The 15158-nt window shown below is 41.1% G+C and overlaps 1 protein-coding gene across 1 annotated transcript in view; it reads left to right on the top strand.

The window, feature by feature from the left end:
* DCBLD2 (discoidin, CUB and LCCL domain containing 2) overlaps positions 1-14311 on the top strand; it is a 78131-nt gene extending 63820 nt beyond the window's left edge. The window contains exon 15 of the mRNA XM_066572062.1: positions 12182-14311. Within this exon, the coding sequence (XP_066428159.1) occupies positions 12182-12321 (140 nt within the window). The 3' untranslated portion in view covers positions 12322-14311. The remainder of the gene's footprint in view (positions 1-12181) is intronic.
* The last annotated feature ends 847 nt before the right edge of the window (positions 14312-15158 follow it).

Here is a 15158-nt window from a genome sequence, read left to right as displayed (position 1 = left end):
TCAAAATGTCCAGCAGCTACTCTCCAAGAAAACATTCTACAACAAAAAGGCAGTGCTGGCCATAACAGTCCCTTTGCAGTCTGTCAACTAAACAAAACACACTAGTGATTCACACATTCCTTCTCAACGATATATATATATAGCATCAGCATGTTCTCTCAAAGTGGCAGACTATCATCGCAGCCAAACGTTTTCAGCCAGGACAGAAGTAATTTGCCAACCTACCCTCTTTCCTGTGTCAACTGACATTCGCAGCACAAATATTTTCACCTTCTTTCATTGTCACCTTGTCCAAGCAGCTAGAGGTCATGCAGGTGGAAGTGTCAAGACAGACGATGTTCTCAAAGTACCTCCTTTTCTTAACTTTTAGCTTTTACACTGCACACAATGCTCTGTATCTTCTTTCCCACATAGACCTGCCGTCACTTTTTCACTCTCACGTCTTTGTTGCAAACCTCCAGCAGCTGTTTGCATAGAAAAAGGCTCTAGAAATAAAAGCGAGCCTTGGGCTGCACCTTCCGCCTGCCCCATGTAAGCCACATCAAACTCACCAGTGCACTCTGTCCTTCCCTGCATCTACCATTGTGTTCTCTGGATTTCAGAACCGAAAGGTAGGCACAGTTTTTTCCACAGAGGAGTTGGAAGAGGCATAGGTAGCAGCACAAGTAGCTCTTGCTGAACTTTATTATTTACGACTGCCACTGTGAGTTTGGTTGGTAGGCCAGTAACAGCCACGCTCCTTTTACAGCCGGTATGCTGCAGCCACCAGCCCGGTGCCCTGTGGCTTCATTCCTCGACTCTTGTAACCAGTCCTGCTTTTACTCTCCTGGAGGGTAATAGGCATCTATTTCTCATACAGATCATTGTGGCAGCAGAGAAGGGCTCTAGTGCACTGCTTCTGCCACAAGACACTCAGGCCAGGCACTTACGTTCTCAGCACTATGTAGCCCCATATTCTGTGTCTCGTCATCTGAATCATACTGGAAAGCATTTCACAGAGAGAAAATGTGCCAGAACAATGAGCTTGGCTGGAGTGTACCCCTGAAACTGGTGGAAATTTGTATTTGTAACCACATTCAAGGGGCAGTTCTCTTTCCTATACAACCTGCAAACCACTGTCAGATTGCAGTGCTCTCTGCCCACTCCTTCTTAACTTGAAGTACCGGTGCACACATTGCAGCCTTGCAAGGACAGAAGATCCGGAGGGATGTCACAGTGCATTCGTGCAGCACAGACGCTGAAAAGTGGCAAAGCTGAATGCCTTCACTGAGCTTCAGTTCTGTGCAGATCACAGAATGAAGCGGCAGAGGACCAGGATGTTGTGCGCAGTGTACCTCATTGCAGAAGTCGAGAAAGAGCTCGTTCACAGTCAGTTGAGAATACACCTGTAGCCATAGAACTTTGTAATCCAATGGACAGTCACCAGAGAGTGTTTTGCTTTTCTAAGCTGTCACCTTTACTTCTTTCTACTGCAATGTGGATACTTTTGCCCAATAAGGCCTGATTACATGTACACATATGTGTCTATTATAATAGCTAAACTCTCAGCTTATTCTATTACAATCACATGACTACATTACTATACTATAAACCCCTTCATTATCTTATCTAATACAGTTTCTTACTTAAAGCAGAGTCTTACAACTATAGAAACATAAGTTGATGATTTCTCTGTTCAGTGTCTGTGTATCTTGCTTTCACATCAATCTAGGCTTCTTCTAAGGCTGTAAATTAAACCCTCTTGAGTCTGTGAAGATTTCTATCTTTCCGATTCCCACACCTCTTCCAGTTCTCTCAGGAAATTCGAACTTGAGTGTTTTTCAGTGTCTTCGGAAGTGGGCTTTTTCTGGCTAAATCATGCAAACACTGCCTGTCTAAGGAAAAATCGAATGTCCCAGCTATGGAACATGTAGACAGAAGTGTGTGTGTCATCAATGAGATGTCTGTGCTCACACACACATGCAGTGAGAGCAGAGCAGTGTTATGGTGAGGGGTGTCACTTGGAGGGTGGATACACACTCCAGAGGTCCTTGTGACATACAGCCTGTTTTATTGTTCAGAGTTTACTTTTATAGGGAGTTCAAAACTCCTGGGTCTAGACAGCTCATTTGGTCTGATCCTCACACAGCCCAACTCCTGATTAATGAGATACCTACAGCCCGGGCTGGAAGGTGATAGGTGCAGGTCCCTGTCTATAACCCAGGGACTCCAACGGCCTGGAATGCAGTCTGGAAGCACTGGTGCAGAGCAATGTAACAGCAACCTCCAACCAAAACCAAGAAGAAAAGGTATTCCTCAGTCAAATGTTTGGACAGTAAGGTGGAGATACATAAAGAAAGGAAAATCTCCTGCAGAACAGTTGTGACTATGCAAAGAGCGGCCTCTTATTAGAATACAGGGGCAATTCTTTCCTGTTTTGGAATAACTTTGCCTTTCCCACATATTTATAGCTCCTTGGAGAGAAGGAAAAGGTATTGACAAGGCACATTTCAATAGCACAGCAACTTCTTGCTTTATGTATTAATCTTTTCACAAATGAAACAAGTGTAGAATGGTTGAAGAGGGAAGACTTTGCATGGGTAGGGTGCTGTCTAGAAGCTGATACTGCAATGGGTTTGTTACTGGCATGAGAAGCATCTGTGTGATCAGAGACCTAATAGCAAACTTGTTGTCAATGATGGGTAACTTCAGCTGGATTAAAACCACAGGAGTGTAGATGTCTGAGTGAGGAAAGCAACCATTATTTTTATAGTTGAGGTTATTATTAGACAAAGGGTAAACGTAAATGAAAAGTAGACATTTGCTTCACTTTACTGTGTATCTACATACAAGTCAGTCCTATAGAAGAGAGAAATTAACTTCTGGGAACATTGCATGATTTGAATGCAGAGTCACACTCATCTTTTGTTTCTTTGTTGTGTGCTTGGCATGGAACACACTGCTTTGAAGAGGGAAGTGCCTAACAGACATTCCACTTTACAAAAACATATGCTTCCCTATTCTTCTGAGACCTCAGAACAGAGTCCTTATTTGCATGGTAGTTTCCTCCATTAGAAGGGAAACTCATCTAGTCAGGCTTCATCACCCCCTGCATCTTTTGGGGTAGTTCTTGGAAGAAAATAGATAGCAACTTTTCCACTCCACATGATTAATTTTTCCTTCTCTTCCTAATGTACTTCAGGGAACAAGCTATCAATTCCCTACTGTTTCTATGAAAAGGCATGAAGCGAATAATTAAATTCCCATAGATCTTGTTGACAGAAAGAAATTGAAAGAAGGAGGAGGGAGGAGGAGGCACAAGCTGCCTTTGAGGCAGCAGACACAAGGACAGTTGGCCTCGTGAGCAAACAAGAAAACCAAAAGAAACTTCACAACAATCTCATCAACAACTTAATGGACAAATATGCAAACCCATTTGTTCATTTATTATGTGTATAATATATGTTCTTCATTCTGACAGAATTTTCAGGTAGCAAGCTAGTGTATGGCACCTGGAACCAATGGCATATTGGAAATGGCCAACATGCAGAACACGCTCCATCCTGAACGCTACCAGAGCAGAATCACAGAATCATAGAATGGCCGGGGTTGAAAAAGACCATAAAGGCCATCTAGTTCCAACCCTCTGACATGGGCAGGTGGAGCGGCGTGGCCGGTAGAGTACGCCCAGGCTAGTTGACCAGCCCATCTCCAACCAATGGGGTGCTTCCCCAACTCGAAGCCGGGTACTACGCCTAAGGCAATAATCTGCCTTGTGGACATTGGCTGCTGAACTCCAACCCGCAGGAAAGGAAGAGGCGTCTCTCAGTCTCTTAGTATTATCGGGTTTATTAGGCCCCAGAGGAACTGAACTTCCCCAAGGAGTCCCGAGGCAGAGAGCTGGGAGCCCCAAAGAGAGCTGAGAGCCCCGAGGTGAGGGAAACCTCGGTTTATAAAGAAGGTGGGAGGGGAGGGGGGGGTAACAAATCAGGAGAGAGAAGGGAAGGATACATTAAGGATAGAAATGATGATAAAACTAATCATACAGAATTAAGGGAGGGGCCCCGATCCCTGAGCAAATCACCCGAAACCCTGGCCAGAAGTTTCTGGAAAAGGAGGCAGGGGTGCAGAGTGACAGGCAGGCAATCGGGGGTGGAGAACTAAAGGATACATGTTGTAACTATAGGAACTGGGGAGGGGTTTGGGGATTGACACTTAACTGAAACAAGGCAGGACTCTTTAACATGGCAAAAGAAAAAGGGGAACAGAACAAACCCAAAATGAACCACAACAGGCAGGGACACCTTTTACTTGCCCAGCTTGCTCAGAGCCCCATCCAACTTGGCCTTGAACACCAGGTTGGGGTGTTCATAACTTCCTTGGGCAAGCTGTGCCAGTGCCTCACCACTCTCACAGGGAAGAATTTCTTCCTAGTATCTAATTTCAACCTGCCCTCTTTCACTTTGAAGCCATTGCCTATTGTCCTGTCTCCATAGTTCCTAATGGAGAGTCCCGCTCCTACTTCCCTTCAGATACCGGAAGATGTTGTGAGGTCTCCATGCAACCTTCTCTTCAACAGGCTAAACAGCCCTCATTCTCTCAGCCTGTGGGAGGTGCTCTAGTCCTGAATACTGAACCACAGCATTGAATGATGATTTTTTTAATCCTTTGAAGGCATTTTGGTTTTCAGCCTTAAATTTGGCTGAAGTTTTGATTTGTGGGTATTGCAAGTGAGCAACAGAAATCACTGCCCTAGCTTGCCTTTTCTACAGCTCCTTTCTGTGGAAGACCTGGTGCAAACATCACAGATGGTGAGATAGTGGGCGCACCATAAATCTGAAAGAGCTTTGCACGGTAAACAGAGAGGAGGATTAAATATTGAAATGCAGATGATAGAAGCTGCCCGATGGACTGTGCTGGTGGAAATCAAATACTAGTCTAGTATTTTGAATCCAGAAGATTCCTCCCAATGTGGCCAGAGATCATTGTTTGGCTTTGAATCTGAGCACGTGGACAGTAGTATATGGTCCACAGGTTGAAAACAGTGTCAATACTTCTCCTTTTTTTCATTAATGTCTCAGAGACTGAAAAGGCAGCTACAAAATGGTAAATGCATCCCTACAGATTCAAAAATTGTTGTTATTAATTTGCATCTCCACCATAACAACAGATTGTTAGAACTAAAATACAGATGGGAATTTTATAGTTTCTCAGAAATTAAGCAGGAATTGGCCAATGGGCCTTAACAGTAGCTACAAGTATTTCAGGGCGAGTCATCTCAAAAGTATTTTAACCTTACAGTACTTTTCTGTGTTATGCTTTAATCTTAAGGAAGCATTAAAAAAAAAAAAGGAAAAAAGAAAAAAGAAAACAAAAATATTACGTTGTTGGGGATGGAAAGAGATGGGGAGACTGACTCTGTGATCAGAATCCGATTTTATTGTGGGATACAAACGCTTATATACTATTTCAGGGAGACTAGTAATGTGTACTACAATTATTAGGTTAAAATCACATACACAAAATTATGCATGTAACAACATCTCTTGCTTGCAGAGTTTAATGGGATTTTCTTTTTCTGTTAAACCGGTTTGATTTAATCTTCTTGCAATCTAGGTCTAATTTTCAAAGTTCCATTTGCTTTTGCCAAGGCATCCTGTTACCAAATCTCTTATGTTAACCAGGTCCAAAGTCCATAATTTGTCTTGTGTCCCCCAACATTCCAACATCTCCCCCTTTCCTTTTGACCAAAAATACTCTTTTAATGGCCTTAATAATTAATCTCTGCACACATTGAAAGGTATTGTGTGATTAATACAATTATTATCAAAATTAACAAATACATACCTATCCTAAAAAGGATCTTAGTTAAAACTCCAGCCACTAAAAGGCTCAGTCTTGATCTTTATAAACTAAAAACATTTCTGATAGCAGCTGCATAAAGGGTGCCAGAAGTGTAATTGTACCAAAATTTTGATTCTTATACACAGGGTGATAGGGAGAAACATTTTTAGACTGATTCTTTTTTCATGTATTTAAAATTAGCACAAAAATCTAATTTCATGGAGTTATTATAAATTAGAATTCTTTGGGTTCCACCAATTGTGTTTCTCATTATGAATATGAAGGTACTATCAAAGCAAAACAATATGTAACATAACAACAAACTTACACTAAATAAAAATAAATCAGATAATAGATACAATTAGTAGTACATGAAAAATAAAATGGTCATTTACAACAATGCCTTATCAATTTCTTTAATATTGTACTATTACTTAGAGTCTGTAGTAACTGGCAAGCTTTATTTTTTAATGTGAGGGCTTGGAAAATCATTCCCAGGTAAGAGTTCCAACTTCATCTTAAAAGGAGGTTTAGCTGTTATAGGTCTAAATTCGGTAAGTCAAAATTATTTGAAAATTATTTTGGTGCAGAAAATTTTCTCTACTAGTTAAGGCCAAGACTTGGCCAAGGTCCAGGCTTTTAACTGGAAGAGTCTTTTTAATATATTTTAGAAACCTCTTAGTAATAGTATTTAGAAAAATAATGTATGTCTTATAAATAGTTATACAACAATAAGTGAAGGTTTGTAAAGTAGCTGGCTTTCTCATTTATCATTAGTTAGTCAATGGTACCATAGACAAATAGCAAATGAATAAAGTAATGCTTTTTATAAAAAGTTAGTGAATTCACATCATAAAATTAACAGCATAATCAGTGTTATTTAATATATCAGTAGAAATTGTCTTAAGAAATTGAGGTTATATTTTCTCAGACATATATGACATTAAAGCAAAAAAGTAAAAGAAAGCATTAAATAACTCATAACTAATTACAGTCATAATATGGAGACTCATTCTTCAGTACTACTTATAAAAAATAAAATAGCAAAAACTGTTCTTATTTCTGTAGCAAAATAGCATTATCTTGTAATTTAAATGAGCAAATTTTGACAAAAATTCATTCAGACTTTATGTCATTCACTTGTATAGCAAAGGAATTAAAACTCAAATGGGGATACTTCAACAAAACTTAAAATCAACTTCACTAAAACTTATCTTAATAAAGTATCTCTAAAAGAATTTAAAGTTCACCTTACTGAAGAATTTAAAGTTAACCTTACTGAGACTAAACAAAAATTAATCTTAACAAGAATTAACTTATTTAAGCTCTATTATATCAAAAAGGTTACTGAAAATTTGTCAAAAAACAGTTAAACATCAGAGTAAACAACATGCAAGTAAACAACTGTACTGAAATTTTTACAATAAAATGACTTTGTTAGAACTATGGAGTAAAAAGCAAGCACTTAACAAAGCTGACAGTGGAATTAAGTCTTAAAAAATCAGTACAGATAAAGTTCAATGTTTTTCTGGAATGTGAACTAAAGAATCTTGAATTTATGACTTATTTAATTCCTCTCAGTGAATGATGTCGTTTTGCTATGTTACTAATATGTAAAAAGACACCACTTCTACACCAACACCTTTGAATTTTTCTAGTAAAAATCCTATTAAAAATCACTAATCAAAAGTTAGAGGGTGAATCTCAACACTGGCTGGTGCCAGGAAGGCAGGGCTGCACCCCCTGCAGCAACTTCAAAGATTGCTTGTAGGATAGTGTCGGGTTCAGCTGTCTGTCTCTGCCCGGACACGGGTAGGGTGGTTCTTGGGTGGCACGCGTTTCAAAGGACGAGTCTGGACTCTTCAGCTTTTCGATCTTCAGATTGTTTATTGTTTCTTATCTACAAAATTTTCTGTCTGCCCAACAGAGGTCTGATCTGCAAGGCAGCCAAGGGCACTCGTGACCACCCACAGGGCGGTCATGTCTTTTTATACTAAAATCTACGTACATGATATTTACCTTTATTTTCCAATACTTTTCACCCATGTTGGCAAGTGCACCTTCATCATAAAGCAATCCCCAAGTGCCAACATCACCACAGGAGATGGAAGACAAGAAGAAGAAAGAAGAAGGACGAGACACACCCTGATCCCTCCATCTTGTCTCCATAACCCCCCTGTACCAAAAACCTTAAAGTTTATATTTCACCCTATAAATGTGTCCCTTTTACACCTTTCACTCTAAAGTGATTCTCATGTCCTCAAACTGCTGTCACTTCTGTGGATGGATCAAAATCAAGCCACCAAACACTCTTGGCAACATTCCAGGATTTCCGAGACCCCCCCAAGGGTTCTCCTGGCAGCTCTGGACATGGGGAGCGATGTGCTGAGTTCCCAGAGGATAGATTAAAGTTTGGCTTAATAAGAGTAATGGGATATAAGCATTGAAGGCTAAAACAAAAAGATATTTAGTTATATAGTACTAAATAGCTGTACCAAAAAATTCACAACAAAATACATTGTTTAAAAAAAAGACAAGTAACTGGACATTTGACCAGGGCTAGGTGTCCTTCAGGGTGTTAGATCTGTATGAACTGTGGCTTTTGATAGCTGGGCTGCTCCTTTCCATGCTTGAAAGTGCCTGGGGCACTTCAGCCAGGGACCATTGAGGGCGTGTTGAGTGTCCCAAATGACTCCTGTACAAAATCTGAATGCATAAAAATTCCCCACTGTGTTAACACATCCCTCCCTCACAAAACCAGGGGGACAGACATCACAAAAAGTTTAACTGTGGTGATCTGCCCACCAGGCCCTCTTATTTACACCAAGTGTGGGCTTTGCAGGTTTTCACTCCTTCCACCCATGCCGGAGAATCCCTGAGTCGTTAATGGCCATTCATTGGGCTATTGGCTCCTTGAGATAACAGTCACATCGAGTCCTGTATCAGTCTTGTTAGGAGTGTCTCTGCCTTTCAGAGTCACTTTGCATTGGCATGTTGGATGCTCAGATGTAATACCTTGTGTCCATAAAATCTGTGGGACCCCTGTGGAACCAAAAATTCTCGTCCCTCCGTTCAATTATTGGGAATGAAGATAGGGGTGCTGCCAGGGAAAATATGTGTTGGGCTGTATGGCTCCCTGCCAGGGCTACACGGGGTGGCTGGGGAGTCCAAGCCATGATCTTTATTTCCTGAAGGGAATTGGAATCTATAGCACCTGGGAGAACAAACAAACAAAGTATGCATACGCTGTCTAGGTGGTCCGAAAACTCCTGTGGGAATCAAATGAACAGATGAATCAAGCAATGTTACTGTGTTGGAGGTTGCCAGGTCCATTCCTGTCCTGGGGTGGCTGGTCAGTTAATAGTCCAGCCAGGGCTGCCTGTGGTCCGGCGAAGGCTGCTTTGGGAGACTGCTTCTGCTTCTGCTCCAGTTTCCCAATATCGGACGCCCTTCAAAATCATACTTGGACCAACATTGATTACAGCAGTGAGGGGGAATACCGGGAGTTTTGGATCTGGCCTCCCCCTTTTCAAAGCAGTCCTTTTTCAAATGCCAAGATTTCTCACAAGTTTGGGGGTCCCCTTCCTTATGAGCATTTTTCTTTAGTTGCATTTCACGAGGGTCAGGGAGGAATGGATCAGTCTCATAATCTATTGGCCCTGGATCGAAGGGCTCCCCCTCCCTGCTAGAGCTGCAGTCAGTGATATAAACTGCTAATGATTGTGAGAAAGGATGCCTCCCCCTCCTTTGTCTGGGCAGGGTTGATGGCTGCGGCCACTCTTCAGTATCAGACGTGCTAGTTTCAAGCGTGCAGGGAGAGTCAGAGTGAGGAGAGACAGAGCGGGGTAGGGGGCTGGCTTTTTCAACGTCCTAAAAAGTATTCTCCAGGACGGAAGTAAAAGTGACTTAAGGTCTTCCTTTAGGATGGGGGAGTCATGCTTGCCAGCAAGCATGGTTTCATAGACGCGTCTCTCTTTGGGCATTTCCTTTCCCATTCCTTTAGTTCCCCTGGCTCACCTGTCAGCCGCAGACAGGGATTGTGGGCCCAAACGCAGTTCTCTCACCATCACGATCAATTCCAGGGGCTCGCCGACTGCCGCCAGTCAGACCGGTTCATTTCCTCACACAGAGGCTCTAATTGTTGGCGATGGAGAGAGATGGGGAGACTGACTCTGTGATCAGAATCCGATTTTATTGTGGGATACAAACGCTTATATACTATTTCAGGGAGACTAGTAATGTGTACTACAATTATTAGGTTAAAATCACATACACAAAATTATGCATATAACAATATCTCTTGCTTGCAGAGTTTAATGGGATTTTCTTTTTCTGTTAAACCGGTTTGATTTAATCTTCTTGCAATCTAGGTCTAATTTTCAAAGTTCCATTTGCTTTTGCCAAGGCATCTTATTACCAAATCTCTTACGTTAACCAGGTCCAAAGTCCATAATTTGTCTTGTGTCTCCCAACATTCCAACATTATATGACTAAGATAATAAGCAAAATCAGTAACATATATAGAAACAGAAACCATGGGTTTTAACTTTCAGCCTTGTCTTCTCAACACACTCTCGAAAATGGAATTGTTTCCCTATCTCCCTTGAAACCTTTTGGAGCAAAAAACATTCTAAGGTCCTGATAGGTGTTTTGTTCAAAAATCACTCATTCTAGTTTTCTGTCCATAAGTGGAGTAACGTGCCTGTGTTGGTAGCTGGCCAAAGGAGGTAGAAAGAGTAATCATCATCCACAACACTGGGGCTAAAGAAATTTCCACAGAAAATTACCTGCCCTATTACTTGTTCATGGTTTGGGTGGAAAGTTCAGAATCTGTTTCTATTTTTCCCATCCCTAGAATGTTATATTTCACAGAATTAGAGCCCCTCAAACATCAGTCCTGCCAGAAACAGCCCGTCATGTGCTGTCATAGGGGTGTCCACTGACATCAGCTGTCATGCTGATGTCCACTGACTCTTACCAAGTCTAGTGCTTGTCACTGTTGCAGATCAAGAATTTCTGAATAGTTTTGATTAATGCCTTTGAGTGGTTCAAAACCAGAAAAGAATAACTAGACATTTTCATGATCAAATCCCCAATGGAATAAAAATAAGAGTATAATAAATGTATTAATTGTCATAAGAAGGAAGATGAAGGGTCCAAAAGATTACTTGCATACTTACTGTTCTAAATCACTTGTTATCTGGCAAATTGCAAAAAATTCCAGGCTTTCACCAAAATGCAAATCAGATTAAAATGTGAAGCCTTACACTTCACTGGATATAAAACTTCATCATCCATTTTTAAATGTTAGAGATTGTATGTATTTCCTATTAATATCCTGAGGTTTAGAGCTGTAATTCAGAGAAAAAAGAATGCTATTTTGAATTCATTCTATTCAATCATCTTGTCTGGACTCTCTCCTCTTGGTTTTTAGTTCTGACACTCTGTAGGAAAGGCAGAGAGTTCTAGATTAATTATTTTCAACATTTTCCCCTCTAATTCTTCTTTTAAGGCAAACCTTTAAAAATCCACACTTTCTTACCCTATCACTTCTAAAATTCTATTGAGAAGCAAAAAAAACCCATCAAACAACTAAATCTGTATAATTCCTACTTGTATAAAAAAAGCAGTCCATTAACTGCTTTCTAAATATATTCTTTATCTTGGAGTGATATGGCAACCTTTTCTTGCTTTTATAGATTAGAACCAAAGCTATAAGGAAACACAGGTTTACTGTAGCAGATTCTGAGATACAGAAGTCCAGCAATGAGTTCAGATGTCAAAGGAAGTGTCTGTACAACAGGATTCAGCACAATGCTGATACATATTAGCTATTTTTCAAGAAACGCAGCCAAACTGCTGCGTTTTTAGTTTAGTTTTTAGAATAGAAGTTCTTTAGACTTCTATTCTATCATAGGTGCCTGCTTCCAGAACCTGACCTAAATTGTTGGAAACCAGCTGCAATATTACTGTAAACAATGTTGTGAATGTAGGACATTGTAATTCTTCTCTTCCATAGAAAACCACAAGTGGAGTTGTGCCACTTGTCTTCAAAATTCTGTATTTCCTTGCAAACTGGTAAAATAATGATAAATAAAGTGTTCTGTTCATACAGTTTAAATGTTATAATGTTCAAAATGAAAAAGAGAAAAATCCATTCAGATATGGTCTGCAATAATACAGCAGAGAGAAGATGAACCAGTCTACAAAATAAAGTGAAGCAGAATTTGGGAATTTGGAACACCTTATGATGTAATATTTAAAGAAAAAAAAATATATATATATAACATACCCAAACTCAATCAGTGATGCACAGAGAAAAAGAACTAATTACTACTATTATTTCTTTCTTTCTCAGACAAGAAGTTCAATTATTCTCTTGAATGCATGGAAGATTGTTGGAAAAGACGGCAGCCTTCTTCTTTACAACATGTTCCTCAGAGCTCCAGGAGCCAAATCATTGGAGCTATGAGGATATTTCTCTCTGTAAATCTCTGAGAGCATAGCCAATATTATATTCCTTTAGAGATGCTCACCTGCCTGGGCAAGTGGTGGATAGTCTACAGCCCCAGTACCTCAGCCAGACACTCTGCCTTATTTAGCATGGCTACTGCAGCAAGGACATCATCTCTACTGGCTTTCTAACCAAAATTGTGCAAGGCACAACAAAGAATATACCCAAAACACTGAGCACAGCTTATGGCCTTCAAAACAAAAATCTCAGGATGGCAATACTGGATCTTCTGATCCAAACCATTTCTTTAGAGATGAAAAAAGCTTCTGTGTATTGTACAAAAAATACTTATGTAAATCAGAATTGCATGACCCAATATTTCTATTTAACTGGAACTATTTTGATCAATATTATTGATCCATTTCAGTGCATTTGGTAAAAAATGTAAAGTATCGTTTAAAAGAAATTATTGGTTGCATACTATGTATTAGTTAAGGTGTTGGTTTTGCACAGCTTGGTTTTTGGTGGGGAGGGAAGAAGCCAGCCACAGAAGTGAATTTTTGTGAAAAGCTCCTAGAAGCTTCCTCCATGCCTGGCAAAGTGAATCCCTGCTTGGTACTAAGAACAGACATGCTGCTAAGCCAATTAGAGAAGCTGGTAGCACCTCGGTGATATATTTAAGAAGGAAATCAAAACTGCAGCCAGTTAACTTTTAAGTTGGCAAATTTTTAGATTGGCACCCCAGTGTCAGTCAGTGCGAGTGGCCGCAAATGGAAGCCGTTTTCCATGGGAAAAAGAAGTAATTTCATCAGGGTCTGGCTATCAGCTCAGAGTTGGTGTTTGGGGCTGTAAGGGAATGCTTGGGCCTATTTGCTGTCAGCTTTAGTTTTGGAGAAATCCAGCTGTGGTGGTTTGACAGGAACTATGTTTTCTGGGATGCTGTGGTCAGGCCAATTGGTGCTCAGATTTTAATGTTGGCACCTAATGTGGCCATTGGGATATTGGATACGCCTCTGAGAACATGGGGTTAAAAGCAGGGCTCTCCCCTGGAGGCTCTCTTGGGTTCTGGTCAGTGAAAGGTTCAGACCTCCCCTGCCCGGCTGCGGGCTGGGCGGGGGAGGGGAAGCCATGAGGCCGGGTGAGGTAGGCCAGGGCCCTGGACAGAAGGGAGGTGAAGGCCCCTGCAGGATGGAAGGGTGGAGGAGCACTGAGAGACATCGGGCAGCCACCCCCCACCCCCCCAGGAGAGACAGAGAGAGAGAGCCTGTGCCTGTGCTTGTGCCACCTTGAAATTTTATAGTGGCTGGCCGAGAAGGAGAAGGGGGCGGTGCGAGAAGGTGCCCGGCAGGGCAGCCGTGGGAGTTCTGGACAGACAGAGCCTCAGATTTTTAACCCTTTTCTTGGATGATGGAAACCTTACAAATGCTAATCCTCCTGGAGTTGAATGAGAAGAAAGATATAGATGAGATAAGAGGAAATGGGCCATGAGAGAAATAGAGAAGAACTCAGGTGGAAGAGATGATGGAGTAGCTTATGCTAGACTCTTTTTGTGTAGCCATGGACAGACCCATGTTTCCTTGTGATCCAGGGACTGTATTCTAGGGGGAGGCAATGTCTCAGGACCAAGAAGGTTCGGTGTAGGTACCCCTTGGGCCCAGGGGGTGAAAAAAATATGGGGGGGGGCAGATGTCCCAAAGTTGAGACTGTGCCTATTTGGAGTGGGACAAAGCATCTTTAAAAGTCGACCCTAGAAGCAGCTCTGGTCTGTGTTCAGTGGTGAGAGTGCTGGACATGAAGAGAAGAGGTCACCATTGGCACAAGAAGGACTCCTTCTCCTCTTGATGAACTGAAGATTGAGTATTCTGAAGGGTGGTGCCGGACTGAGAGTTGATGATCTGGGGGATGTATTGTATTGGGAATTTGGTGGGGAGGAGGAGGAGATGTATTTGTGAAGTTTTCATTTTGCTTGTGTGTTTCTATTTTTTTTTCCCCCCTTTCCCTTGTAGTTTAGTTAATAAATTTTTTTTCTCCTAAGTGAGAGCCTGCTTTGCTTATTCCTGGTCACATCTCACAGCAGAAACCAGAGAGAGAGTATTCTCATGGGGGCACTGGCATTGTGCCAGTGTCAAACCATGACACCAGCAAAGTTTGCAACTTTTTAGGTTGGCACCCTGCTGTTGGCCAGTGCGAGTGGTGGCAAATGGAAGCCATTTTCCATGGGAAAAAGAAATTATTTCCTCAGGGTCTGGGTATCAGCTCAGAGGTGGCATTTGGTACTGTCAGGGAAGGGAGGGTCCCAATTGCTGGCATCTTAAGTTTTGGAGAAATTCAGTGAAGGTTGGAAATTTTTAGATAGGCACCCAGCTGTTGGCCAGTACAAGTGGCCACAAACGGAGGCCATTTTCCATGGGAAAAAGAAGTCATTTCCCCAGGGTCTGCGTATCAGCTCAGAGGTGGCATTTGTCATCTGAATCATACCAGAAGGGTTTTCAGCTACGTCTCATACTGAGAAAATGTGCCAGTATACCAAGATTGCCTGGAGCGTACCCCTGAAATTGATGAAACTTGTACTTGGTCCACATTGATTTATATCTATTTGCCTGTTTTTGAAAAAACACAGATCTCTGAAAACAGTAGCATCAATTACTACATCACACTTGAAATAATAACACACAGTTGTCTGTAAAATTGTTTGGCCTTTTTTAAAATTCTATACATTATATAAGTAATGTGGTCACGGCTAAAGGCTAAAAAGATTTTCCATTTCTATTCTATACTTTATTTTTATTTAGAATGAATTAAAAATATGTTATTCAATGCTGCACACACAAAATAAAACATATATTAAGGATCAAAATCACATTACTCTAAATTCAAAGTT

The sequence above is a fragment of the Molothrus aeneus genome, chromosome 2, assembly GCF_037042795.1.
Source record: "Molothrus aeneus isolate 106 chromosome 2, BPBGC_Maene_1.0, whole genome shotgun sequence".
NCBI classification, from domain to species: domain Eukaryota; kingdom Metazoa; phylum Chordata; class Aves; order Passeriformes; family Icteridae; genus Molothrus; species Molothrus aeneus.
The sequence above is the reverse complement of the archived record's forward strand: the minus strand, read 5'-3'. Positions and strand labels throughout refer to the sequence as shown.